The following is a 27,776-nucleotide window of genomic DNA, read 5'->3' on the forward strand; positions in this document are numbered from 1 at the left end:
AACCCACCTATGGGGACAGTGTGAGAGACTGTTCTCCTGAGGAGCTTGTTCTCTTCCCACTGGAGGAACAGCGGTTAAACAGCCACATCCCTGTGCCTGTATAGCTCCTCTGAGGTCTTACAGATTCAAACAGAGAAGCCACTTGCACATGTCCGGTTGTAAATTCAGTTTGTGAGGTATGTTATTTTCCAGCTCTGGTTGCACATTGATACACACAGTAGCCTCTACATACTGCCTCTTCCAATGGGCAATTTCCAAATGTCGACTAAATAGTAGTATATCTTATTGGCTGACACATATTTTCTGGGATGCTCTTTGGATTCCTAGCACTAGCTTCCATTTCCCTCAACGACAACGATTTCAGCTACACACAAGAATAGATGTGAGGTCAGCTAGTGTGCAGATATTCTCACAGACACTCAGGGGGGTTCTGTCACTCAAAAGCAAATAGGCCAGGCCTATTTTAGGTTAATTTTCCTGTGGTATGTCTATACTTTCCAATAATTGCATCATATTTTCCCATTGTTTTTATATTCCCTGGAAAAAGCTTTGGAGTTTGTGTGTTAATAGCCATTACTATAAAAAATTATGTACACGGACAGTGTGGAATTCTAATTTCATATGCTGTGAGGAATGCATTGTTATGAAATTCTTGTACAATTGGTTGTGTAGGCTGGGTAAGTGAAGAGTTTGGTGCATAAATGCCTTTTGCATGCCGGAGCTGGAAAAAGCCCTGTGTTCCTTATTCCCATCTGTGAGCCCTATTTTAAAACAATGGAGTTTGTCCTATATTTATTATAGTATGTTGTGGAGAGGTCGGAGAGGATCACAGAGCAAAGAGAGCAAAGAGAACAAAGAGAGCAAACAGAGAAAAAACCGCAAACACAGGTCACGGAGGTAAAGGAACCGTACCTCAGAGGATCACGGTGAAAAAAAAAAGCACATAGCCTCTGCTTCCAGAATGCTTCTTGCATGCCATGGGGGTTATTCCATTAGGAATACCATAGGTCCTACAGTCAAGCAAAATTCACAGGAAAACGTCTGTGCACACGTTCCTCACGTGAATTATTAAACAAAGTCAATTGTTTAACAATTCACAATTTACTCAAGTCAAGGAAATGTCTGGCATTTCCACACGAGTTGTTAAACTAGGTTTAACGAAAGTTGTTTAACAATTCGCAAAATGTCTGGTAAATTGTACCCATCGCATCCTAAGCCACATGTACCCGATGAAATAACCCTCACGTTGTATATGTGGGAACGTTTCAGATTAATTCTCAGCGAGCCTGCCAGAAGCCCTGATGTAGCAGTATTGTGTGTGCCTCCTGAATCGCTACCCGTGTTCTGTCTGTGCAAGTGACGGAAGTGCATGTCGTGCTCATGCACTTCGATTGATCCGCTGTTTGAGCCGCGGTCGGTTGTCTTTTTGCCTTCTGTCCCCAGCTCCATTTACCTAATGAAGCTTTCTATCCCTGCAGAAGGTCTGACAACAGTAAGCTTGGCCAGTACTGTTTATTGTCAGCGTAACTCAAAGTAGTGTTTTAATCTGTTTCCGAGGTGCTTATGAACAATACAAAATTAATACTTCATTAACACTGATAGTAACATTTGGTATCTGTTGATTTGCCTTCAATAACTTTCTGATCTTAAATTCTGACTTAGTGGAGATAGGTAAGTATTTCTTATGTCATGAGTAGAAATGTAGTTATGTTAATAACATTGAACTGTATGGATGACTGTCTTCCTCAGTAAGTATTGCATTTGAGTCTTTTATGTAAAGATGATTTTAATGTATTTTATTTTGATACCATTCCATTGGTTTGTTTTTCCATACTTTGTTGTCTTCTCTTTGATGATATATGAAAACAGTCAGATTTCCTACATGGAAACTAAAGCATAGTAATACAGTCAAAGCTACTACCTTTAATAACCAAAAGTATGGAACAAGTGATATTTTTCTACTAAGTAGTTTGGTAATGGTAGCAGTAAGCATGTTTTTGTAGTCTCTGTTGTAAGTTCATCTGTTCCTCAGTCCCTGTGTATTGCCATGAAGAGATGGGACTGTCCTTTATTCCCTACCGGCCTGTAATCAGTGCTCTCCGTGTCCCCCAGCCCGGCGGCTTGCCTGTGCGGAGGGTGAAGAAGAGGGCAAAAGTGGACACTTCCAAGTTCATGACCCCTTACTTGGCCCACAGCCAGAAGATGCAGGACCTCTTCAGCCATGTAAGGGGACATGGTTTGATCATTTTTGCCCATGCTCATTTACGTGGGAGGCCTCGTACTGAGTGTCCCTTCGCTTCCTGCGTCTACAGAATAAGTACAGGCATGCCTACGACAAGACCAAGGGCCAGCCGTACGCCATCACAGCTGATACCCCTGATGTGCAGAGGATCAAGAAGGCCCAAGATCAGCTCAGCGAGGTATAGGGAGGAGGCCCCTTTCTCTCTGTTCTGAGAACCAATCAGATGAAGGAATTCCCAGTTGACAGTATGATGATCACAGAGTTGGGAGGGCTGCCATGTAATTGGGTGGCCGCTACTGATGGACCTAACCTAAAAAAAAACCTCTGAATGTTCTTCTTGCCAGGTGAAATACCGAATGCAGGGGCTGAAGTCTCAGACCATGAGCAACTACGACGGACAAGCAAAAGATATTACTCATGCAAAGCATGTCTCTGATCTGGTCAGCAAAGTAAGTGCTTGCTGTTATTCAGCACATGTGGAAAAAAATTACTAGTGCGTAATTTATAATATCACAACTGTTTCTTTTCCCAGATATTACAATCTTTCCCTGAACTGTAACAAAGCTCAATATATACAAATATTTTCTATAAAATATATTAATTACAATTACAAAGGTTTTGAATATTTGACTTTAGGGGATTCCTCAGTGAATGTATAGCTGAGGTTTCTTCGTCTTTCTTTATAACAAGAACTGGGAGTCAACATGTTTGCATGTTTGCTGTAGGTTCTGTACAGGCAGAAATGGGATGAGACCAAAGATAAGTACCTGCTGCCCCCAGATGCCCCAGAGCTTGTGCAAGCGGTGAAGAATGCTGCCAACTTTAGCAAGGTATCGTAACTCATAACAGTCTTATAAGGTCACAGCATTCTGCACCTATGGTCAGGAATTCCTTTTTAACAAGCACCCTTTTGAATTGTTGTGTGGTGCAGAATTCATGTCATATGCAAGAAACTAAAATACTTCTTAATCATGGAGAAAAAACCCCGCCTCCCAAATGCATATTTAATGCACAGATCAAATGCATATCCATCAACAGAAGGGAGCTGCATGTTTTGAAAATATAAAGGGAATCTTTTAAAATATTTTTTGTAACATTGAGTGGCTCAAATTTTAGGCATATATGAAATATATAAAATAAAAAAGTCAGTCATTCAATGAATAAAGCTTCATAAATAAAGTTGTGGTTCATAACATGCCTTTGTCATATCAGTTAAGAGTTTATCTGAATTTGAATGCGAAAGGAGTGTTTGTCTCTGATCGGCCATTTCTCCCCCGGCCTGTCAGAAACTGTACACGGAGGCCTGGGACGAGGACAAGACCATGTACTACCCTTACAGCGACAGCCCGGAGCTCCGCCGGGTGGCCAGAGCACAGGAGGTCCTAAGCGATGTGAGTTCCTCATGTCATCCCTCTGTCATGACAGGAGGCACAGCCCCTCTAACATTTTCACATTTCATATTTCTGTGCTGTTCCAGTGTCATCGTGTTACAGCCACAGTGTCATGGTGACATTACGGGAATGCTGGGAGTTGGCCGGGAGCGTGGGTCTCTTGAATCGGTACATCGGTTCTGTTGAATACAGTGCTCCCTTCATGCTGCACAGCTTCACCCCGTCTGTTTTTGCTTTCATAGTTATTTTTGTGCTGAGTCAGAAGGCCCGTATGGAGCCATTCCCATTTCCATTTTGCCCGCTATTTATAGAAGGCTATTAAAACGGTCACCTCCGTCCCTTTTCAAATGTGCGAATGAATTATTGCCTTTTTGCTGACTTCATGAAAGATGGTTGGTTCTGTTTCAATCATAGGCAGTTTGGCAGATTTTCAGAAGTTTGTCTGAATAGAGGTCGTTGAGGGTTTTTTTTTTTTTTTGGCTGAACTTGCTTCATCGTCCGAAGAAGAAGAGCAACACATGATGATGGGGTTATCTGAGCCAGAGAGACGCGTCCCAATGCACCTTGTCCCTTGTGTCATCCGATTGCAGATCCAGTACAAGAAAGGCCATGACGAGCGCAAGGCCAAGTACACCGCTTTGGCCGATCCTCCGGATGTGGAGCTGGCCAAGAAAGTGTTCACACAGCGCAGTGACGTGAGTGCTCCCCCTTACCCCACATGCACAGACAAGCTGACCCATCCTTTCATCACCTTTCCCCCTGGAATGCCTTTGCCTTGTGATTCTGTCATCATTACATTAACATTATTGATATTTAGCAGACGCTCTTCTCCAGAGCAACTTACACAGGTTACAATTCTATCCATTTAAAGTAGTGGAATTGGAATTATATAGCTGGATATCTAGCGAGGCCATTGTGGTTTAGATACCTTGAGCACTGCCCCAGAGGGGAATCAAACCAACCTTTCGGTTACTAGTCCTGCTCCTTACCGCTGTGCTACACTGCCACCCCACAACATTCATACTCTCACAACATCACTGTAACATTCAAACAACGTTGTTCCACCAATGAGTTCCCAGTAACACCACAAAAACCTCACATGCCCACCAGGATGGCATCCCTCCTGTCAGCCACCAATCAATTTTGATTTCCCCACGGCAGCAGCAGCAATCCTCGTCACCTCAGTCTGTTAGCGGCCGCACAGGCACCAACAAAGAGCGCCCGAAAACTAACATTTGGACAAGGGTGGCTGACGACGTGACAGCTGCCGCTAACCCCTGCTGGTGGTCGCTGCAGCGGCCATCAATCAGGGACCATAAAGGCGGATGTCACAGTGGACGAGGCCACTGGCAGGAATGCGACACACTCCCTTCCCCAACAAGTCCTGACCCCCCAGGGGGCTGGAGTGGTGTCAGAGCAAGGCTCTGAGACAGAAGCGGGAGGGACTGTGACCTGCCCCCCGTCCTGGGGGGCCCGCTGCCACTCACACCCCCCCGACAGAGGCCGTCCACCACCCTCCCTGTTACTCTGCTGTCCCCTGCGGTTGCTGTCCAGGGAGACGGGGATAACCACCACCTGCTACCGGATATTTATGGACGTCTGGAACACTCTCCTGGCAGCTGTTAGGCACAGAGACGGCGTCAGCTTTGAGAGATTCCCGGTGTCTGTCATCTTGGAGCTGTCAATCTTGGAGCCTCTCTCACCCTCTTCCACTCACCGTTTTACAGATTAGAAAAATCTTTGACAAAAGAAAAAAGAACAATCAGTTGAAACATTAATGATCATTATCACAATGATTTGCAGCCTTCAGGAAAGTGGGAATTCATGTGCCTCTCCACCCTGCTAGACCTTCCCTTTTTGTTCACAAATTCTTGACAGAAAATATGGTGATCAAGCAAAATGCAGACTGCATGTGACCCTTGTCTCCCATACCTGTTTCATTGTTCAGCTCAAGTACCATGAGGATTATAACAAGAATGTCAAGGGCAAGTGGTGCGAGACGCCTTACTTTGATGTGGCTATTGCAAAGATGGCCATGGACAACATCAGCCCTGTGAGTATACTCTAGGAGCCTGCAGAGCAGTTCTATTTCTGTATATAGTGGTGTAGTCCATATGAATGTTCATGATACTTTTATGTATTCACTTTTTAGATTTTTCTTTGCGCTATAGGTTTTCATACAGCTTTTATAGTTTTACCATTGTCACATGAAAGCCATTTTTCTGAGCTTTAACCATCTGAGCTTTAACAATCCACTCTTCAAACAAACCACTACAGTATACCTAGCTAGTTGTATGTACAACCATATTAAAGCATTGTCTACCTGTTTCGAGCTCAGTTTCGTGTTTTCATGTATTTGTTGCAATTCCTCTCTCCCCATAGAAAAAGTATATTTCTGCCTATGAAGACATGAAGGACCAAATTTACTTCATGCAAACAGAGACCCCAGAATATGACACACACAAAAAAGCTGGTCAGGCTGCCAGTGCGGTGAGTGTGCTGTCTTTGTAGACCATGACATACACACCCACACACAAATGCATATAAACACACACACACACAAATGCTGCCCTGCTTTCCTCCAAGTGGATGAGAGAGCTGGAGCTCAGAGTGTTTTAATAGATCACATCTCATAGCACAGAGATTCTGCTTCTTTGACCTTTGAAGCCAAAGGGAACATGAGTCACTGCCCTGTGCTTTTTTTTTTCACAACTGGTCTGCAGCCACGGACAGTGTTGACGACCTCGTCACTGCTCTGACCTTGGGGGTGTCCCTTGGCTCGTCTGTAATGCCAGCCATAGAAAAAAAGGGTTAATGATGCATTTTTCCAGTGATGCTCGAGGTGGATTTAAGAGGAAAACATGTTTTGTTCTTCATGTGAAAGTCTGGCCATATCCTTTAGCTACTCCCTGTAGATAATGCAGGCAGCCTCACATTATCATGCTACATCGTAACTATATTTCTCACAGTATTACTAAATATTGTTGATATTGTTGTCTATGTTATCATCCTGCATCTGGTAATGCAAATGAAGTATATGGACGTGGGTCAGGTTAGGGTCATTGAGCTGTTTAATTACATGGACCATAACTTTATGTCTTACATTAATAGCTTTATCACAATGTGCACTTACATACTGATTGCTCATAAATGATATATATTACGTACAATATCAAGTGATTACTACTCATGGCTTCATCTTGCACTGTTTCTTTTTCCAGGTTAAATACAAAAAGGACTATGAGAAGACCAAAGCCATGTCAGATTACAACGTCCTCCCTGCGACAGAAAACCCCGTTCTGAGACAGCTTAGATACGCTGGCACCATTCTGAGCGATGTATGTGTCTGGGGTTAGTCTGGGTGCAGTATCACATGCAAAGGAGCGCTCTCACTAATCCTGCACACGTGTAGCAATCACAGCCAGAGCCTTGAATGAGATTCAGGGAGAACAGATGGATGTCGATATACTTGAAGAGATATGCTCATTTTATTGGTTTAATGAAAATGTAGTGCATGATATGTTTTCAAGTGGCCTCTTTTTAAATGCCTGTTTCTGAGATGTGTGTCAGCTGAGATGTTTCGTTTTTTATCAACAAAGGTCTTATTTTAGTCGTATTCACATTAGTTTTTTATGGTGACACCAGCACCTTGAGAAGTGAACACGATCAACACCCTTACTAAAAACTAAAATATAATATATAAGATAAAAATATAAAAAATATCTAAAAATACTATGTAATAATTATGGGTACTTTCATATATGTAATGTTATTCTTATTTATAGAATGAATTGATACAATATACAATGACATTTAATGCCATATGCATAAATATGAGAAGAGTATTTTAGCTGCACATAATGTATTTTAGTTTTTTGTCATTGTCAGATGGATGATTTCCACTGATGTCCGGTTTATTTAGATGTTCCAAAATGGATTCGTATTTGTACCGTACTCTTCTGACACCGATGTCATGTTTTGAATGAAGCTTAATTACAGAATGGAAAAATGGTTTAAGACTTCCGTTTTAGATACCAGGAATAACTGACATGTTGTGCATTTTACTGTCTGTGCAGAAAGTTTATAAGGAGAACTATGAAAAAACAAAGGGATCGAGCATCAACTACTGTGACACGCCCAAGTTCAAGATGGACAGTGAGATAAAGAAATATAGTGATGTAAGTGTGGCATGAATTGATGAGTCTTTTTATCTTCAGCACAGTATTCAGGCATACATGGAATAAATTGCTTAATAGCAATTATCACTCCATACCTTGTTTATTAATTATTTTCCAATATTTTCATTGGTTATTTACAGACAGTTACAGTTACTATACTGTATGTTGTGGCTTCTGTCATTCATGAATCCATTCACAGTATATTCAGATTTTTACAGTAGGTCTGGAGAAGGGCACGCAAGAAAGATATTGTTTAGAAGTTGCTATTTTAGGAGTAGAATGGAAGTGATTTCACGTGGATTCATGTGTTTTCTTTCTCTGTAGGTGCATTATAAAGACAAGTATGACAATGAGGTGAAGGGGCGTTACATTGGCAGTTATGAAGACATATACATGCTTCACTGCCAAAAGGCAGAGGAGATAAAGGGAGATGTAAGTCATTCAGTATGATGTGTAATTTAAAAACACGGCAAGCCACTCACGAGTCATCATCACATTATGCTGGTGGCCATTCTGGCTTCATGAAGTTCACCACAGCGGCTTTGGTCTTCTTGCACAAAATTTTACTGTTAGCATTTTCTATTGAGAGAAGGAACAGTACAAACATATTTAATCTCAGTTGTTTTCATTATGATGATCTTGTAATGACTGAGATACAAGTAATTCAAAATGGATGATTTTATCTGAAAAGAAAAAAAAATCTATATATATAAATTATAAACCAAAATGAAGTTATACAATTCAGCAGATGGGAACAAACACAACAAAAAACGGAGATGTGAACAGCGAGCATCCGCTCTCTCTTTTAAATAATATTCCTTCTTTTTTGTTTCAGAAAAATTACAAAGCTGATTATGAAGATATGAAGGGCAAGTGCTTCTTCCCTCAAACCATAACTCCTGAATATGAGGCCATAAAGAAACTGGAACAGTGTAGTGATGTGAGTACAAGTTTCATTAAGGTCTCTGTAGCCTAAAAGACATATCTGTACATGAATCTCCTTTTGACACGTCAGCTTCTGGGAAAGAGACACTGCTGGAACTAAAAAATATGCACTAACTGGCAACAAACAATATTCTAGTAGTTCATAGCAAAGCCCTTTTTCTGGATTTTTATGAGAATGAGAGATTCATGATTTCTGTGAGAAATGTTCTCCGACATTTGTTTTTTCCAACAAGAATGTTACTTTTACTTTCTAATTTTTCGATCTCATAACATAGTTTTCCTATAAATTAATTAATAAAGAAATATGTCTGAGTAAAAACTGAGTTACACAAGGCAGTGCATTAAGAGAATTATGTTTCATTGGAAAACCTTAAAATTATAAAGGGGGAAATATTACATGCAGTGTGTCCTTTTTTGGAATACCTAAAGCATAATCAAAATTTGTCATTTTTAAATGAAGTGTGTGACCTCTGTAAGGTTTCATGCAATCGTGTATGAATATATTGCTGTTTTGTTTCTATATGAACATTTTATTAATGTTTTGGTGTGTGTGTGTTTTTTGCAGAAAGTATACAAAAAACATCCGGACACAGTGAAGTTCACTCAAGTGACAGACTCTCCTGTGCTAGTGCAGGCTGCCATCAATGCTAAACAGCTGAGTGATGTAAGAAGCAGAGAGACAACCTTTAGATGTTTATGTGCGTGCGTGCGTGCATGTGTGCATGTGTGCGTGTGTGTGTGTGCGTGCGTGCGTGTGTGTGTGTGTGTGTGTGTATGTGTGCATGTTCAGAGACAAAACAGAGATACCATTTCCAAAATGTGCTGGCTCCCCCTGACACCCCTGCTGTCTTCCTGTGGATACCATGGAAACCAGATTTAAAAAAAAAAAATCACTGCAGTATTATTAGAAAATGTGGTCAGTTTGCTAAAAATAATCTGTCTCTGATGGGAAGAGAATTTTGAATTGAAAAAAGCCCTTAAATGGAATCAGCAGTGACATCTAGCGAGAGTAAAGATGTCTGCAAAAATGCTTTTTCCTTAAGATTCTAATTACCTAGAAAGCCTTGAGTTGCTCTCAGTCTTCTCACATCCAGTGTGTTTCTTTTCTTTTTTCAGCTCAATTACAAGGCGAAGTATGAGCAAGAGAAGTTTAAGTGTTATGTACCCCCTGACGATCCCTTCTTTATTCAGTCCAGAGTCAACGCCTATAACCTTAGTGATGTAAGTGCAGCCCTGCTTCTGAGGAGATGTAAATAATAATATTAAGATTGTAATAACATTAATGTTATTATGTCTTAAGACTATTAATATTAAGATTAATGACATATGGATTTCACACTTTTGTTCATATTCCCCTTTAAGGATTATACAGTTTATACTTGTCTGTTGTCACCACCACAGTTGTTGTTTATTTTTAATGCCCAATTCTTTGTTTTTATGTCTTTATTTTATAATAATGTACATTTAAAATAACATTCCTTTTTTCCAGAATTGTTACAAGTATGAATGGGAGAAAACTAAAGCCAATAAGTTTGATATCAAGCTTGATGCAATACCGATTATGGCAGCCCGCGCTCACACCAATATTGCAAGTGATGTAAGTATGCACTTGTGTATGAAACATACGAATTATGACATAATTATAATTGTCCTACTTCTGCATAATAATAGATATACATACGTTTTGAGAATGTTTACATGAAGTTGTCTACTGTATCCCTTTACAATGTAGTTATTTCAATGTTTGATAATAGCTCCTTTTCTTGGTGCAGAGGGAATGAGTGTTCCTCTTTCATTTCAGGTGAAATACAAGAAGGACTATGAGAAATCCAAGGGCCAGATGGTTGGAGCCCTCAGTATTCACGACGACCCCAAGATTCTGCATTCAGTCCATGTGGCCAAAATCCAGAGCGACGTAAGTCGTGTGTTTTGATTGCTTTCGTTTTATCACTCGAATTTTTGCATCTATAGGTCAAGCTGTTTCCATAATTTTTTGTACAGCGTGAGTACAAGAAAGACTACGAGAAAATGAAGACCAAGTATCACCCCACCTTGGACATGATGCCAGTCACCCTAGCGAAGAAGTCTCAGGCCATCGCTAGCAACGCGGGATACAAGCAGCTACATCACCACTACCTCCTGCCCTATGACAGTGTGGCACTGGACCTTGCCAAGAAAGCCAATATGTTGCAGAGTGAGGTCAGCATACTTACTGCCCTCGTTACAATTATCTGTAGTGCTTTACCTTAAGCTGATAACATTCCGGTTTATGGCAACTGAGTTAGGATCAGGGCTTGTGCCACTCTTTAACATTATGTCAGTTTTTCATAAACTTAAGTAGGCCACATTTTCCCTGAAGAATTGAGTCCTCAGTCTAAGTATCTAACAAGTGACAACACAGGGAAACAGGGAAAAACTATCCTGGAGTACGACAGTAAGACATTAAAATCAGGACATCATGATCTAACCAGGATTTGACATACTGTATTATACTGAAACCACCCATTAATTTAAAATAGCCTGATATCACCACAGTGGGCTTTCTGCGAAAAACGTGTTCAGGACTGAGTGGGTGGTATATTTTGATCTAAGTGTGTCCTTTTTTCTAACCGTAGAATGAATACAGATCTGAGTATAACTGCTACACTAAGGGCACTCCCTGGGTCCCCTTCGGCTCTATGGAGGTGGAAAAAGCCCAAAAAGCTGCCGACATCCTCAGCGAGGTGAGACAACACCACCACCACACTGTGTCCACATTGATCTGAAATATTAAAAGACTTTTTTCTCTGTCAGAAGCAACAGTTTATCAAATCACTCAGCTAATGCTGCATTGCTAGATTAAAGCTCATCTGTATTGATATGGTTGTACCTGCTTTCTCGTGGGCTGTGCTCTGAATCTTCTGCGGTAAGTGAGCTGATGTTATGTTTTCCCCATATTTCTCTCACCACAGAAAAAGTACAGGCAGGCTCCAGACACCATTCCTTTCACCTCCATTGAAGATCACCCTGTAATGGTCCAGGCCAAAATCAACCAGATACAGAGGAGTGATGTGAGTCCCTTTTAAACCAGGAAGACTTTTTACAAACAGCAGCGAGAGCATAAATAATATTCATTGTTCAAATTGCAATGAACATTAACATCTGTTTTCAGTCAAAGCCACATCACCTCTCAAAATGCAAAACCTAGGTTTGTTAAAATGAGACCTTTGTAAGGTTAGAATTTTGTGATAAATATGAAGCATGTCTGGCACTGGTCTCTCATGGCATTGAGAGATTGATCTGCTGCTCACCTGGTGTGTTCTTTTCGCTTAAGCTGAACTACAAAAAAGGGCTAGAGGCTGTGCATCAGAAGTACTCTCTGCCTCCAGATGTGCCAGAGTTCATACAGGCCAAATGCAATGCCTACAACTTCAGTAAGGTGAGTTCTGTAACAGATTTGTGTTTCTGGACACTAGATACTTTAATAATATAGGCAGCAGTGTAGCATAGTGGTTAAGGAGCAGGACTCGTAACCGAAAGGTTGCCAGTGTGATTCCCCACTGGGGCACTGCTGCTGTACCCTTGGGCAAGGCACTTAACCCGCAACTGCCTCAGTAAATATCCAGCTGTATAAATAGATATTGTAACCAATGTAAGTTGCTTTGGATAAGAGCTTCTGCTAAATGCCAATATTGTAATGTAATGTAATAAAAAAGGGAGAGTTGAATATCAGAGCAAACCTCCCTACCATTGAACTTCAGTTGCTCTTCTCACAAACAAGCAGGTGACCTTGAACTGAGTCCATAACCACACAGTATTGTACTGCTATGAAATGCAGCCCTTGTGACATCCCCCTTCCTGACATGATTTGCTCTATATACAGTCATTTGCAGCGAGGTCACATCTGGTAATGTTGCTGTTTTGTTTCAGAACTACTATAAGCTTGCCTGGGAAGACATGATTGCAAAAGGGTATGACCTGAAAACCGATGCCATACCCATTGTAGCCGCTAAAGCCGCCCGGAATGCAGCCAGTGACGTAAGTGTTACCACTGAAGGCCACTTACCATCTGCCATTAAACCACTCTCACAGGACAGCAATGTGCCGTTCAGTCTTAAGCCTAGAGAGGCATGATTTTCTTGAGTCACTGGTCACCGCCTCAGTGCTCGCTTTGGATACGAGTGTATGCTAAATGAATGTGATGTAATGTAATCTTGCCAATAATTTCAGAGCCACATACTGTAGTGCTATACACTTGTCACTAATCCTGATCTGACAATGTTATAAAGCACTTACTATAGCTCAAAGACACACTATGTCACCAGTTGTTTCAGTTGTTGAGAGTATATATACTCAGTCTATCTGACTATATATACTCTATATAACCTGTTCATTATCATGCTTCCCTTGAACTCACATGTGTACAAGCCAAATTGCACAAAGAATTATCAAAATCACTTAGTAAATTTCCAAGGGAGCAAAATTTAAAGAGCAAAATCATGGATAAAATCATAATATGCTTATTAGGCACTGAATACTGCCTCGGGGAGTATGAAGTGTTGATCACTTCATGTGCAGAACTTTCAAGCTTGCTAATTTATTTCTCTCTGTTTGTGAGTTAAGTCCTTGCATTAGTTGATTGACCAGGATTGTGCCACTGAAATGAAATGCTTAACATTGTTTTAAATTTACTCTAGTGAAGGAAGATTTTCAAATTTATTCATAGCTATTTCAAATTTAAACCGTCTGCTCTATAACCTCTATTTTATGTTTATTGCAACATCATTCTGAGACAAATGAAGGCAACATTTTCAACATTTCTCTTTTTTACCTGCAGTATCAGTACAAGAAGGACTACCAGAAGGCAAAAGGACATCATTTGGGCTTCCGCAGTCTGCAGGACGACCCTTTACTGGTGCACTACATGAACGTGGCTAAGATGCAGAGTGACAGAGAGTACACAAAGGACTACCACAAGGCCAAGCTTAAGTATCACACTCCTGTGGACATGCTCAGCGTCGTGCAAGCCAAGAATGCCTCGGCTGTGCAGACTAACTGTGGCTACAAACAGCTGCACCACCGTTACACCCTCCTACCCGACGCCATGAATCTGGAGCTGGCTCGAGCCACAAACAGCAGTATTAGCGATGTGAGTTCTTGGGCTTTGTTGAGTATGTAACCAAGTTTATGATTAGCACATGGTTCATTCAGGGTCATGATGCTCGTTAGTGTATAGTGAGATAGTTACCTTAACCATTCTACCTGATGCCATGGACCTGGAGCTTGCCTGCAGTTTGAACACCGATTTGAGTGGCAAAAGCTAAATCAATTGAGCCTTTGTCTATGAGCACCAGGGTTTAACTTGTTGTCACCCACGGCCACTCAGATTATTCTCCCGTTTCTTTGTTTATTTTCTACCCTACAGGTTAATTACAAGTCTGATTATGAGAACTATGTTAAAGGCATGGGTTGGATCCCGATCGGCTCCCTTGATGTGGAGAAAGTAAAGATGGCTGGGAAGGCTCTGGATGAGAAGACGTACAGGCTGCACCCAGACAAGCTAAAGTTCACCAGCATCGTTGACTCTCCAGTTATGGTGCAGGCTAAGGTCAATGCCCTGCAGCTAAGTGATGTGAGTCCGATCGATGGCCTATCTTTTCTTCCCTGCAGCTGCAAGACAATGTTTGTTTTTATCCAGACCACAGAGGTGCCTTCATCTAGCTGAATATTCTCAAATGTGCTTACAATTTCAAAACAAAACAGACAGAGAGGAACACTTGAAAAGGTAGTGTATGGCAAATGCTAATGCGAAAAGATTGTGACACCGCTTGTAAGCCAGAATCATTCATATACCCAAGGCAGCATAGTGCAGTGTGCCTATTCAAGGTGTCTCAGATCTTTCACAAATGAGCAAGAGAGTCACATGCACAGCTGTGAGATTTCCTGCCATGTATGCTAATTAGCTCACCCAGAAAATACTGTAGCAATATGGAACAAGACTGGGGTCACCACATGTAATCATTTTAGATGCACATTCAGTAAATCAAATTATTTTACATACAGTACGTACCTATGAGTCTTCTTCTGTGATGGTATGGAGCACATTTAACAATGAGCAACTGGCCTTTCAGAGGGAGTACAAAGCCAGTGGAGAGAAGTTTATGCACACCTACCACCTCCCTGCAGATGCTCCACAGCTGGTGCAGGCAAAGTACAACGCAGTCAACATCAGCCCGGTGAGTGCACATATGTTGCCTTCTCAGGTTTAGAGCTTCGAAAAAATCTATTGCTACGTGTGCATGTGTAACGGATGTTAAATTGGTCGATAAGCGAGTTTCGATCCAATGTCCTCGTTGCTCAGCATTGTTACCAGTTGAGCTAAAGGCAATTTGCCCCTAGCTCTGTTGGCAACAATGCTAGCTACTCAAGTCTCAGAGAGTGATGTTATCGCTGAAACCACTCCGCTACCTGCCACCCTTCTTGCTTTACGCAGGACTCACACAAGCTACTAATTTCAGCTCTGCTGCACATGTATAAAAAACAATATCCTTAATTTTATTACTTGGACAGAAAAGTTTTGTTTTGTGTTTAATGAATCTGTATGTCCTTAATGTCAATGTAAATGTAATGACAATTTATCATGATGTTCTAGTAATTCATCTATGTATTTCTGTCCTTTTCATAGAATTATTACACTTACGCTCATAAACAAGAACTCCTCAAAGGTCACCAGATGAAAGAAGATGCCATCCCTATCACTGCTGCTAAGGCCTCCAGAGATATTGCCAGTGATGTAAGTATAATGAAAATTAGCGCTTGGATTTACATAAGTTGCATGAGATGAGAGTTTTCCATATTGTAACTACCATTCTGTGTGTTCACAGTACAAGTACAAGCTGGCCTACCAGAAGGCCAAAGGCCATCATGTGGGCTTCCGCAGTCTGCAGGACGACCCATTACTGGTGCACTACATGGAGGTGGCCAAGATGCAGAGTGAGAGGAACTACAAGCAGGACTACCACAAGGCCAAGCTGAAGTACCACACCCCTGTGGACATGCTCAGCATTGCGCATGCCAAACAGGCCACTGCTGTGCAGACTAACTGTGGCTACAAACAGCTGCACCACCGTTACACCCTCCTACCTGACGCTATACATCTGGATCTGGCCCGCAACATGATGGAAATACAGAGTGATGTAAAGTTTCATGTTTTTTAGTCTTTCTACATCCATATTGAGGATAATATTTAGTGTGAGAAATAGTTGGATTTTGTCAGAGGTTAAGGCTCTTAAGTGTTTGTTTTTCTCTTTGAAAAGAATGCCTACAAAGCCGACTATAACAGCGCGTTTAAGGGTGCTGGCTGGGTCCCCATCGGCTCCCTGGACCACGAGAAAGCCAAGGCAGCCAAACTCGCCCTCGATGAGACGTCCTACCGGCAACACCCCAGCACCCTCAAGTTCACCAGCCTTGTTGATTCCATGAACATGTCTCTCGCCATGAACAACACTAAGCAGCTAAACGAGGTAAGTATTTTTTTGCATTTAACTTGCAGGAATCACAACACCAGAAACAAGGACTGCTCAGAGGCTGTGGCTACTTTGATGGATTGCCTTATTAGTGTCTTTTTGCCATCTCGTAGTAAAATGAAGGCACCGTTGTTCCCAAGGGACAGTACAGATTCCAGGACTGGCATTTCACAGCCAAAAATAGTCACATCATTCTACCCCCAGCATGCAGAGGACATAGTAGCATCATCACTTACTGTAAAACTGGATGTTTTTGTCTTAATTTTACTAATTAAGAGGAAAGATCTATATAACCAAATAAGGTACAATTAGGAATGATGACACTATTATTTGCATGTATAGGTAAAGATGTAGTAGTGTGGGTTATATATGGGTTCATCTCACCATTCCAGAACTCATGGTGTGCTTTGGCTCTATTATTTTTTCAGGTTGCATACAGGGCCTCTGGTGAGCAATTCAAACACACCTACCACTTGCCCCCGGACTGCCCCGAGTTCATCCAGGCCAAGTACAATGCAATCACACTGAGCGAGGTCAGTGCACAGACATGGAGCGCTTTGAAGCAAGCTGGCAGCAATTGTTTTTTTTTTTTGTTGTTAAACATGAATAGCCTTAGCCTATTACAAACAAGCATTACAAGCCTTATAAAATTATTCCTTGTTTCAATTTTTTGATTGCAGCTGTAAAATTTTCTACCCAAGTTTCCTTTGTCAAAATCTTCTTCTTTATTTTCATCTACCAAGCTATTAACATGAAGCACTGCAGCAGTTTGCTTTGCTGAAATGTGGCTCCTTACAGGCTCATTATAAGCACCAGTGGTTGGAGGACATTGCTAAAGGGTATGACATGAAGACAGATGCTATCCCCATTGTTGCTGCTAAGCTGGGAAGACACATTGCCAGCAATGTGAGTATCTACAAACATATAAACCAATCAGCATTAAGGACAGCTGTGTATAACCTACAGTGCTATTGTTAAGAGTAATAGTAATGTTAATATTGTGTAACAGTGTGCTTTATTGATGTTTTTTTGCAGAAATGCTGAAAACATTGTATGGCGGTTGAGCAATTTTATACATCAATGAATCATTCAATACATACCTATATAAATACATACAATATGCACTTGATGCTTGTTTTGAAAATGTTTGCATTTCCACTGGAAATAATATCGTAAATGGATGAGCTAAAGCATTTGGAAAATATAGTTGGCATTATTTCCTTTGGCCCAGTTCAAAATATTTTAGCTCATTGAACACATATTTACTAATGTCTAATTTCTTCTTTTTTCCACAGTATCAGTACAAGAAAGACTATGAGAAGGCCAAAGGCCATCACGTGGGCTTCCGCAGTCTGCAGGACGACCCATTACTGGTGCACTACATGGAGGTGGCCAAGATGCAGAGTGAGAGGAACTACAAGCAGGACTACCACAAGGCCAAGCTGAAGTACCACACCCCTGTGGACATGCTCAGTGTTCTGCAAGCCAAGCAGGCCACAGCTGTGACCACATACACCGGCTACAGACAGCCACTTCACCGTTACACCCTCCTACCCGACGCTATGAGTCTGGAGCTGGCTCGAAACGTGAACAGCAGTATCAGTGATGTGAGTTATTGTACTTTGACTTCTATGAGTATGACACAACATTTATAACTTCTACATTAATTCAGGATAATGTAGTTTTTAGTTAAATTGTAGTTACGTTTTGAGTAATGTAGACAAGTAAATCCATTCATGCTTGAGATTTTTGACAATGAGTGCTGAGGATTAGAGATCATATGATGGAATATACTGTATAGTTGTGAATGTTGTTAGGGTGTTTTTGGGTCTATGATTGATGCACTTTTAGCTTCACAGATCATGGCACATTTTTTGAATCATGTGAAACAAGCATAATAAATGCATGAAGTGAACTTTATGTGTGATGTTTAGTTGTGTTCTAAAAAGCTGGTGACTACCTCCAATCCTGGTGTCTGTTACACTGCTTGAACCTCCTCACATAACTGGTGTTACAAAAACTGGTTCATCTACTTGTACCACAGACTGCCTATGTCAAACTCTGATACTGCAGTGGTAAAACATTAAATTTCCTCACTGTCATTTTCTCTCCAGAATGAATACAAGAGTGATTATAACAGCTACATGAAAGGAATGGGCTGGATACCTATAGGATCACTGGGAGTGGAGACTGCCAGAGTTGGCGGTGAGATACAGAGTGAGAAAAAGTACCGCACACATCCCTCCAAGTACCAGTTCACAAAACTGATGGACTCCATGGACATGGTTCTGGCTGCCACCAACAATCAGATCATGAACCAGGTAGGCTTTGGCTAAAGTACCTGAACAAGCTCCCTCATCCACCAAGATTCTCCACTCAGTGAATATTTATTTCCTTTTTTCCCTGGTGTGATGCAGAAAGCATACACAGATGCTTGGAATAAAGACAAGCTGAAGGTCCACATTATGCCAGACAGTCCTGAGATCATAATGGCAAAGGTGAACCAGCTCAACATGAGCCAGGTAAGACATATATTTTACTGAAGTTCCAAACAAAGATTTGGGAGGAGAATTAGTCAGACAATTCCTACACAAGCAAGTAATCCTAGACAAACCAGTCCCGCCCACAACTACAAAAAAAACCCACTTACCACTTTCCATGTCAGCTGTTCATGGCATCCTTCCTCCACCCCATCTCCCCCTTCTCCCTGTTAATGATGTCCAAACGGGGGGGTCAACAACCTCGGCCAGTGGCCAGATGCGATCCCTTCCTTGGACTTTAAGCCAAATATAACTACCACTATAACCACACCAAATGGAAATTCATGTAGACTGAGTTATATTTGAATAATGACTACATTTACTAATGTAGGTTGTTAATTCATGTTGAGCAGTATTACAACTTTAATTATAAAAATTTCCTCAAAATGTTATGCTTTCATAAATCCAACATGACTAAGACAACCAACAATATAAAATCTCATCCTAACCATGTTTTTGTTTCCCAAAGGTAACATTGGCAAATTGGATTTCAATATAGTTATCATGCAAAAATGTTACCTGTTCTGGTATGTCATCATCTGAATTATCTGAACTGTTCCTGCATTCCTTTTCAGAAACTGTACAAATCAGGTATGGAAGAAATGGCGAGAAAAGGGTATGACCTCAAAACAGATGCCATCTCAATCAAAGCAGCAAAGTCCTCCAGGGATATAATCAGTGATGTAGGTGGACTTGAACTAAATTGCACTTTACATGTCTCTAGTGATCCAACCCTATCAATATCTTGCTTTGGGAAACTTGACAAAAGTTGCATAGTTTGACAAAACCATTTGATACTGTTCACAGTACAAGTACAAGCTGGCCTACCAGAAGGCCAAAGGCCATCACGTGGGCTTCCGCAGTCTGCAGGACGACCCCTTGCTGGTGCACTACATGGAGGTGGCCAAGATGCAGAGTGAGAGGAACTACAAGCAGGACTACCACAAGGCCAAGCTGAAGTACCACACCCCTGTGGACATGCTCAGTGTTGTACAAGCCAAGCAGGCCACGGATGTGACCACATACACCGGCTACAGACAGCCACTTCATCGTTACACCCTCCTACCCGACGCTATGAATCTGGAGCTGGCTCGAACCGCAAACAATATCGTCAGTGATGTAAGCAATACTTTTCATCAGCTGCCATAGTTACCCTGTGATGTTATTTTGCAGCCAAAGCACATTGTAGCACATTGTAATTTCTTAGACTGGATGATGACCCTGGTCAGTACATGCATGAAAGTCCTTTTTGCTGGAAGTAGTGTTGGCAGTGCATTAGTAGAGGGCGTTCCTCCCACAGCACCTAGCAAAAGTTAATGATGATGGGGACACTGTACTGAAGGAGATGCTATCTTCAGAGCAGATGTGTAAATGAGGTCCTCAGTCATCGCAGTCACTACAGATCCCAAGGTAATCTTCTAAAATTGTTAGGGTTCCCTCCCTCAGGGTCTTGTTAAAGCTCAAACATTGCTTTATTATGGTTAAGTTCTCAGTTTGATGTCATTAAAGGCTATCAAAATATCTTCCCCATTTTCTCTCCAGAATGAATACAAGAGTGATTATAACAGCTACATGAAAGGAATGGGCTGGATACCTATAGGATCACTGGGAGTGGAGACTGCTAGAGTTGGCAGTGAGATCCAGAGTGAGAAAAAGTACCGCACACATCCCTCCAAGTACCAGTTCACAAAACTGATGGACTCCATGGACATGGTTCTGGCTGCCACCAACAATCAGATCATGAACCAGGTAGGCTTTGGCTAAAGTACCTGAACAAGCTCCCTCATCCACCAAGATTGTCCACTCAGTGAATATTTATTTCCTTTTTTCCCTGGTGGATTGCAGAAAGCATACACAGATGCTTGGAATAAAGACAAGCTGAAGGTCCACATTATGCCAGACAGTCCTGAGATCATAATGGCAAAGGTGAACCAGATCAACATGAGCCAGGTAAGAATAAGTTCTCTGAACAGAAACAGAAGCACACCTTGTCATAATCAAGTCTTAACTCTTTAGAAATAATTACTTGGTGTAAATATTGTTTATATGATACATGACCATAACTCTTTTTTACATGTCAGAAAATCTACAAAGCTGGTATGGAGGAAATGTGGAAGAAAGGATATGACCTCAGAACTGATGCCATACCAGTCCAGGCTGCAAAGGCCTCTACTCAAATTGCCAGCGACGTAAGTTATTTTACTTGTGTAGCAGGAATCCTCAAGATTTGCATAATTAAGAGTTCTGCAATGTATTAATTTACAAAGAAAGTTTGAGAAATGCATACTTCTCACCTACAAACAATCATTTGCATACTTCTGCAGTACAAGTACAAACTGGCCTATGAAAAGGCCAAAGGCCATCATGTCGGCCTCCGCGATCTTCATGACGACCCTTTGCTGGTGCACTACATGGAGGTGGCCAAGATGCAGAGCGACAGAAACTACAAGAAGGACTACCACCTGTCTAAGCTGAAGTACCACACTCCTGTGGACATGCTCAGTGTCGTGCAAGCCAAGCAGGCCACAGCTGTGACCACTAACACTGGCTACAAACAGCATATCTCACACTACACTGTTCTTCCAGACGCAATGAACCTGGAGTTGGCACGCAACATGCAGAGCATTGCTAGTGATGTGAGTATAGAGAAATTCTCCCTTTCTCTGGAAGAAAACAACTCCTGTATACAGATGTACCACATTCATATACACACACGTGAAGCTAGCACCCAACACAAACATCAGCGCTGGTCTTCTAGATCTCTTCCAGACTGCTCCCCTCATATTAACGATTGACTTATAAGATATGACTTGCAGATATTTCACTAGTATCAGTGATTCAGAAATTCCAACTGATTAAATTTACACTGAAAGCACTTCATATAACTAATGCTAAATAGGCCTAAAAATACATTTGTAAGGCTTGTCCTTTTTTGTATTTTGTTCAGATAGATTGTCAGATTATCTGATGAGATAAAGATCTCGTGAGCATCAGGTATGTTCTGTATTTCCACAGAATGTCTATAAAAGTGAATATAATAACTACGTAAAAGGAATAGGATGGATACCCATCGGTTCTCTGGACGTGGAGAAAGCAAAGACGGCTACACAAATAGGCAGTGAGAAACTGTACCGACAGCACCCTAGCAAATTCACATTCACCAAAGACATGGAATCCATGGATATGGCCCTGGCCAGCACAAATGCTAAGATCATGAACAAGGTAAGAGCTTTTAGATAATTGTCTGTCAACTCAACACACATCCAACATTCAAAATCTGTTGTGCGTTCTGATTATTACATTATTTTCACAAGCTAACTGTAAGGAACTGATGAATGTGTACTTTCGGCAGCAAGCATACATTGAAGCATGGGAGAATGACAAGACCATGATTCACATCATGCCAGACTCCATGGAAGTAACTCTCGCAAGACAGAACAAAATCAATTACAGTGAGGTAACGCTGATGACCATTTCATGACTGCCTATCAGGACCATCCTAGTTGACATAATATAATGGATTCAGCAAATGTTTTAGAATGATGATGTAGAAGCTCCATGTTGCTTTTCTTCCCAGAAACTCTATAGGCTTGCCAATGAAGAGGCCAAAAAGAAGGGCTATGATCTCCCTACTGACGCCATGGCCATCAAGGCGGCCAAGGCATCCAGAGACATTGCCAGTGATGTAAGTTGTTTCTTCGGAATGCAAATATCAAACAAATTTATATCAAGGGTAAATAGTGAGGACAAGCCCCTCATTCTAAACTCATTTTTTTAGTACAAGTACAAGGCAGGTTACCGCAAGCAAGTTGGGCATCACATTGGAGCCCTCAGCATCCAAGATGACCCCTTGCTCATGCTGGCCTTGAATTCAGCCAAGATCGCCAGTGATGCTCTCTACAAGAAGGACTTCCACAAATCCAAGACAAAATTCAACCTTCCAGTGGACATGATGGCCTTTGAGTTGGCCAAGAAGAACCAGATTCAAGTCAATGACTTCAACTACAGAACTCACCTGCACAACTGGACCTGCCTGCCAGACTCCAATGATGTTGTCCAGGCCAGACAGGTCTATGACCTACAGAGTGATGTAAGTTTAAATAAACGTAGTTCTGCTTTGAATGTACATCTATTGAGTGTTCTAAATTTTTTATTGTCAGCAATATTTATCTTTGTCTCTGATGTCATATTTCACTGTTTATTTTACTGTCATTCAGCCATTGTTGTATTTTATGAATTTATACTAATTTTAATACAATATTTTATTCATTTTAATTCCCTTTTCATTCTTACCATATTCTGTCACTTCTGTTGCACAAAACTGAGTTCAAGTTATTTTAATTTTCAATTCTTTGATTGTTACAATGTTTGTTTTTCTCTCATTCTATGCGGTATGGCTTTTTTCATTCATTGTTAAAAACACGTAAGATTTATTAAAGCTGTGGATATGAACTTTTGAAAAGCACCGTGTAAATTGGATTCTATAATATTTCTTAATAAGTTATATTTTATTTGCTCTAAATTATATCAATGTGGCTGTTTGACAAGTATGCACAGTTTAATGTCTGGTTTACTTAGGCTGTATACAAGGCAGACCTGAAGTGGCTCAAGGGTCTTGGCTGGGTCCCCATTGGCTCTCTTGATGTTGAGAAAGTCAAGAAGGCTGGGGAGGCCCTAAGTGAGAGGAAGTATCGGCAGCATCCCAGTAACTTCAAATTCACCAGCACTATGGAAGACATGGGAATGGTGCTGGCCAAAGCCAATGCACTAACTAACAACAAGGTACAGACCGCACCAGACCATACCAGCGTATCGTTGAAAGATACAGTTATGCATTTGAGTGCATATTTACTCATTATGTGAAAAGAATTTCAAGTATGCCATATAAATATTTTGATTTCTTCCAGTTTTGAAAATATTTTGCAAAAACATGTTTTTCTGTACCCTGAAGATAGTACATTATTATCATTGAATTTTTCCAGAAACTATACACTGAAGCCTGGGAGACTGACAAAACCAAGATCCACATCATGCCAGATGCTATGGATGTAGTTTTGGCACGACACAATATGATCAACTACAGTGAGGTAAGCATTCCACACATGTGAGCTGGGACTGTTCGAATATTATGACCCTTGTCTGAAAATCTTTTACGTTGTATTTTAAGACATTCAGTTTTTTCCCTGCAAGTCGATAAAGGGCATAAAGAAAACTCGGAAGTCAACTAGGTTATTTCTTAGGGAAGTATTTGAATTACTCTTTTTATTGTTACATTAACTGAGTGGTGGCTGTAGTATTTCTATTTTGTAAACCTCTTACGATTCTCTTCCTAGAATTTTTACAAACTTGCTAATGAGGAGGCTAAGAAGAAGGGCTATGATCTCCCTACTGACGCCATGGCCATCAAGGCAGCCAAGGCATCCAGAGACATTGCCAGTGATGTAAGTTGTTCTTTTGTGTGCTTACATTTGTGATGTAAACTCTCAAATTTCAACTCGATCAGTTAAGACACCTCTCAACACTCTAAATTATTCCTGATCCCTTCTAGTACAAGTACAAACAAGGGTACCGTAAACAAGTTGGACATCACATTGGAGCCCTCAGCATTCAAGATGACCCCTTGCTCATGCTGGCTTTGAATTCAGCCAAGATTGCTAGTGATGCGCTCTACAAGAAGGACTTCCACAAGTCCAAGACTAAATTCAACCTCCCAGTGGACATGATGGCCTTTGAGCTGGCCAAGAAGTGCCAGATCCAAGTCAATGACTTCAACTACAGAACTCACCTGCACAACTGGACCTGTCTGCCAGACTCCAATGATGTTGTCCAGGCCAGACAGGTCTATGACCTACAGAGTGATGTAAGTTCAGATGAACTCAGTCACAGTTCTAAGACACAAACAGTTTTCAGCTGCAAAATGACATTACATTTGGTATGTAACATGACTTAAATTCTTTGTTGTTCAATTTAGTCTACAGTCAATGAAGTGAGTAATGGACAAGTTACTGGTCTGATCAAAAATATATCACTAATATTTGGATGAGTGAACAGAATTTACCTTTTCAATGTCTGCTTTACTCAGGCTGTGTACAAGTCAGACCTGAAATGGCTCAAGGGTCTTGGCTGGGTCCCCATTGGCTCTCTTGATGTTGAGAAAGTCAAGAAGGCTGGAGAAGTCCTGAGTGAGAGGAGGTATCGGCAGCATCCCAGCAACTTCAAATTCACCAACACTATGGAAGACATGGGAATGGTGCTGGCCAAAGCCAATGCACTTACTAACAACAAGGTACAGACCGCACCAGACCATACCAGTGTATAATAAAATGCAAACCACAGTATACTTACTCGATACGTAGAATGCATTTTTGGATCTGACATGTGAAGATTTACATTTAGAAATATTTAGTTTTGTTTATTTTAGATTTAGTTTTGAAAATAATTTTCAAAATACATTGTGCTTTATTCACATGTTAACCATTCATGAACTGAATTTTTGCAGCAACAGTACATTGAAGCTTGGGAGAAAGATAAAACTAAGATTCACATCATGCCAGACTCCATGGAAGTAACACTGGCAAGACAAAACAAGATAAACTTCAGTGAGGTAATCCTTACTTCTACTATTTCACCCAAATGAATAATCCTTTAAAGTCTTCAGGTGTTTTGTTTTGTGTATTTAGTTGAAAATACTTAGTTGCATTGGAATTCATTTTGCACAAAACACACACACAAATAATGGTTTTGTTGAATGTCAATGTTCAGTGGGTGAGTTAGTGATGCTTTGAAATATCTTTTTGTGAAGAAAATTCATGACATGTTTAAGCCATACAGTGGTTCATTGTTTTATTTTTTCTTCACAGAAACTGTACAAACTTGCTAATGAAGAGGCTAAGAAGAAAGGCTATGATCTCCCTACTGATGCCATGGCCATCAAGGCAGCCAAGGCATCCAGAGACATTGCTAGTGATGTAAGTTATTCTTTCATTTGCTTGCATTTGTGATGTAAACTCTCAAATTTCAACCCAATCAGTTAAGACACCTCTCAACACTCTAAATTATTCCTGATCCCTTTCAGTACAAGTACAAACAAGGGTACCGTAAACAAGTTGGACATCACATTGGAGCCCGCAGCATTCAAGATGACCCCTTGCTCATGCTGGCTTTGAATTCAGCCAAGATTGCGAGTGATGCTCTCTACAAGAAGGACTTCCACAAGTCCAAGACTAAATTCAACCTCCCAGTGGACATGCTGACCCTTGAGCTGGCCAAGAAGTGCCAGATCCAAGTCAATGACTTCAACTACAGAACTCGCCTGCACAATTGGACCTGCCTGCCAGATTCCAATGATGTTGTCCAGGCCAGACAGGTCTATGACCTGCAGAGTGATGTAAGTTCAGATGGACTTAATGATAATTTCTAAAATCAATTACTTTTTAAGATACAAATGGAACTGTGAATTTGCTGTGAAGCATGACTTTTTTGATTCATTGTTAATATTGAGTAAGATTTATTAAAGCTGTGGATACAAACTGTTGCAAGGCACCATGTAAATTGGATTTTATAATGTTTCTTTCTAAATTGCATCTCCACTCAAAAGTATATCATTGTGACAGTTGGATAAGTGAACAGAATTTACATTTTCAATGTCTGCTTTACTCAGGCTGTGTACAAGTCAGACCTGAAATGGCTCAAGGGTCTTGGCTGGGTCCCCATTGGCTCTCTTGATGTTGAGAAAGTCAAGAAGGCTGGAGAGGTCCTAAGTGAGAGGAGGTATCGGCAGCATCCCAGCAACTTCAAATTCACCAACACTATGGAAGACATGGGAATGGTGCTGGCCAAAGCCAATGCACTAACTAACAACAAGGTATCTTTTAATTCTCTTAATCTTTTAATTTTAAACAAGGTATGCTTTTCTATAGGTGCTTGGTGGAGCCAAGGTGCAATGATAATTTCAATACACCAAGGCAAAAATCTGTTTTTTTCCTTACACTATACATCATTTTTCTATAAACAATAGCAAGGCTTTATGGATAAAAGAATCATTAAATACATTAAGATGCGTTAATTGGAGGCTATTGTGGTCCTAAAACTGAAGGAAATGCAATTTCCTGAGTTCATGCAGGCCTAAAAGTGTATACATTACCAGATATTTTTTCTTGGCACTTTGGCATTTGCCACCAAAGACAATGATGCACACAAGAAATTCCCAATCCCTAATTTATATGCCACTAAAATGATGTCTGAGAGGACATCACTTTTAAAGGATCTGGATATATGGCTATGCCTTATCCAGTTGGAGAGTGTAGCATAATGAAAAACAGTTGATTGTGTGGCGTTTTTAAATATAATATGTGTGTTACTCGGTGTGGGTATTCAGCACTACACACTGCATGAAAACAATTATAAATAATGACATAATACAGTGCATTTTAAACATAGTGGGAAGCATCTATTCGACATTTACTTTGACAGAAATTTATCACCAAATTTGCCTTCATAGAAAGCCTGTAACTCTTCATATGAGGATGTAGACTTCTTTTGATTCATATTCACTTTGATGTGTTCCATACCATTGTAAGCTCTGCATTGTTGCTGGTGTTGTGTCACTTGTAACTGACTGCATCACCTACATGCTCAACTTCACTGCATATATTAGGAAGATCACTTCTTTGCCCATCATGTTAGCCTCCCTTTTATCCATGGCAAGATAACAGCAAATGCTATTTGCCTTATTCATCACTCTATGCATTTACAGAGACAGAATGATGAATAAGGCAAATAGCATTGTGGGTGACTAGAGGCATCCCCTTGCCTCCTCATTTGAATTGTTGCCATCTGGGCGATGATACTGCCCCCCACTATTCACAAAAAATAGATCTAAATTTTCATTTGTTCCACAAGCCATTAAGTTTTTAAACGGGTAAATAAGCAGGACGTCCAGATGGTCTGGCCATCCTAATCTGTTGCAAGGTGCG

At 40.8% G+C, this 27,776-nt stretch overlaps 1 protein-coding gene across 1 annotated transcript in view; it reads left to right on the plus strand.

Moving 5' to 3' along the window:
- Positions 1 to 27,776, plus strand: part of neb (nebulin) — an 80,122-nt gene that overhangs the window by 3,478 nt on the left and 48,868 nt on the right. Inside the window, exons 4-55 of the mRNA XM_036545263.1 lie at positions 802 to 897; positions 2,113 to 2,223; positions 2,313 to 2,420; positions 2,587 to 2,691; positions 2,968 to 3,072; positions 3,529 to 3,633; positions 4,224 to 4,328; positions 5,582 to 5,686; positions 6,016 to 6,123; positions 6,855 to 6,971; positions 7,710 to 7,811; positions 8,136 to 8,243; positions 8,647 to 8,751; positions 9,322 to 9,420; positions 9,873 to 9,977; positions 10,246 to 10,353; positions 10,558 to 10,671; positions 10,758 to 10,955; positions 11,372 to 11,479; positions 11,708 to 11,806; positions 12,070 to 12,174; positions 12,666 to 12,773; positions 13,573 to 13,884; positions 14,161 to 14,367; positions 14,867 to 14,971; positions 15,421 to 15,528; positions 15,620 to 15,931; positions 16,052 to 16,258; positions 16,690 to 16,794; positions 17,060 to 17,167; positions 17,557 to 17,868; positions 18,376 to 18,582; positions 18,679 to 18,783; positions 19,377 to 19,484; positions 19,609 to 19,920; positions 20,344 to 20,550; positions 20,647 to 20,751; positions 20,883 to 20,990; positions 21,126 to 21,437; positions 21,817 to 22,023; positions 22,154 to 22,258; positions 22,379 to 22,486; positions 22,580 to 22,891; positions 23,380 to 23,583; positions 23,784 to 23,888; positions 24,135 to 24,242; positions 24,350 to 24,661; positions 24,884 to 25,087; positions 25,301 to 25,405; positions 25,662 to 25,769; positions 25,877 to 26,188; positions 26,462 to 26,665. Of these exons, the coding sequence (XP_036401156.1) occupies positions 802 to 897; positions 2,113 to 2,223; positions 2,313 to 2,420; positions 2,587 to 2,691; positions 2,968 to 3,072; positions 3,529 to 3,633; positions 4,224 to 4,328; positions 5,582 to 5,686; positions 6,016 to 6,123; positions 6,855 to 6,971; positions 7,710 to 7,811; positions 8,136 to 8,243; positions 8,647 to 8,751; positions 9,322 to 9,420; positions 9,873 to 9,977; positions 10,246 to 10,353; positions 10,558 to 10,671; positions 10,758 to 10,955; positions 11,372 to 11,479; positions 11,708 to 11,806; positions 12,070 to 12,174; positions 12,666 to 12,773; positions 13,573 to 13,884; positions 14,161 to 14,367; positions 14,867 to 14,971; positions 15,421 to 15,528; positions 15,620 to 15,931; positions 16,052 to 16,258; positions 16,690 to 16,794; positions 17,060 to 17,167; positions 17,557 to 17,868; positions 18,376 to 18,582; positions 18,679 to 18,783; positions 19,377 to 19,484; positions 19,609 to 19,920; positions 20,344 to 20,550; positions 20,647 to 20,751; positions 20,883 to 20,990; positions 21,126 to 21,437; positions 21,817 to 22,023; positions 22,154 to 22,258; positions 22,379 to 22,486; positions 22,580 to 22,891; positions 23,380 to 23,583; positions 23,784 to 23,888; positions 24,135 to 24,242; positions 24,350 to 24,661; positions 24,884 to 25,087; positions 25,301 to 25,405; positions 25,662 to 25,769; positions 25,877 to 26,188; positions 26,462 to 26,665 (8,058 nt within the window). The remainder of the gene's footprint in view (positions 1 to 801; positions 898 to 2,112; positions 2,224 to 2,312; positions 2,421 to 2,586; positions 2,692 to 2,967; positions 3,073 to 3,528; positions 3,634 to 4,223; positions 4,329 to 5,581; positions 5,687 to 6,015; positions 6,124 to 6,854; positions 6,972 to 7,709; positions 7,812 to 8,135; positions 8,244 to 8,646; positions 8,752 to 9,321; positions 9,421 to 9,872; positions 9,978 to 10,245; positions 10,354 to 10,557; positions 10,672 to 10,757; positions 10,956 to 11,371; positions 11,480 to 11,707; positions 11,807 to 12,069; positions 12,175 to 12,665; positions 12,774 to 13,572; positions 13,885 to 14,160; positions 14,368 to 14,866; positions 14,972 to 15,420; positions 15,529 to 15,619; positions 15,932 to 16,051; positions 16,259 to 16,689; positions 16,795 to 17,059; positions 17,168 to 17,556; positions 17,869 to 18,375; positions 18,583 to 18,678; positions 18,784 to 19,376; positions 19,485 to 19,608; positions 19,921 to 20,343; positions 20,551 to 20,646; positions 20,752 to 20,882; positions 20,991 to 21,125; positions 21,438 to 21,816; positions 22,024 to 22,153; positions 22,259 to 22,378; positions 22,487 to 22,579; positions 22,892 to 23,379; positions 23,584 to 23,783; positions 23,889 to 24,134; positions 24,243 to 24,349; positions 24,662 to 24,883; positions 25,088 to 25,300; positions 25,406 to 25,661; positions 25,770 to 25,876; positions 26,189 to 26,461; positions 26,666 to 27,776) is intronic.

Source organism: Megalops cyprinoides, chromosome 14 (assembly GCF_013368585.1).
Source record: "Megalops cyprinoides isolate fMegCyp1 chromosome 14, fMegCyp1.pri, whole genome shotgun sequence".
NCBI lineage: Eukaryota > Metazoa > Chordata > Actinopteri > Elopiformes > Megalopidae > Megalops > Megalops cyprinoides.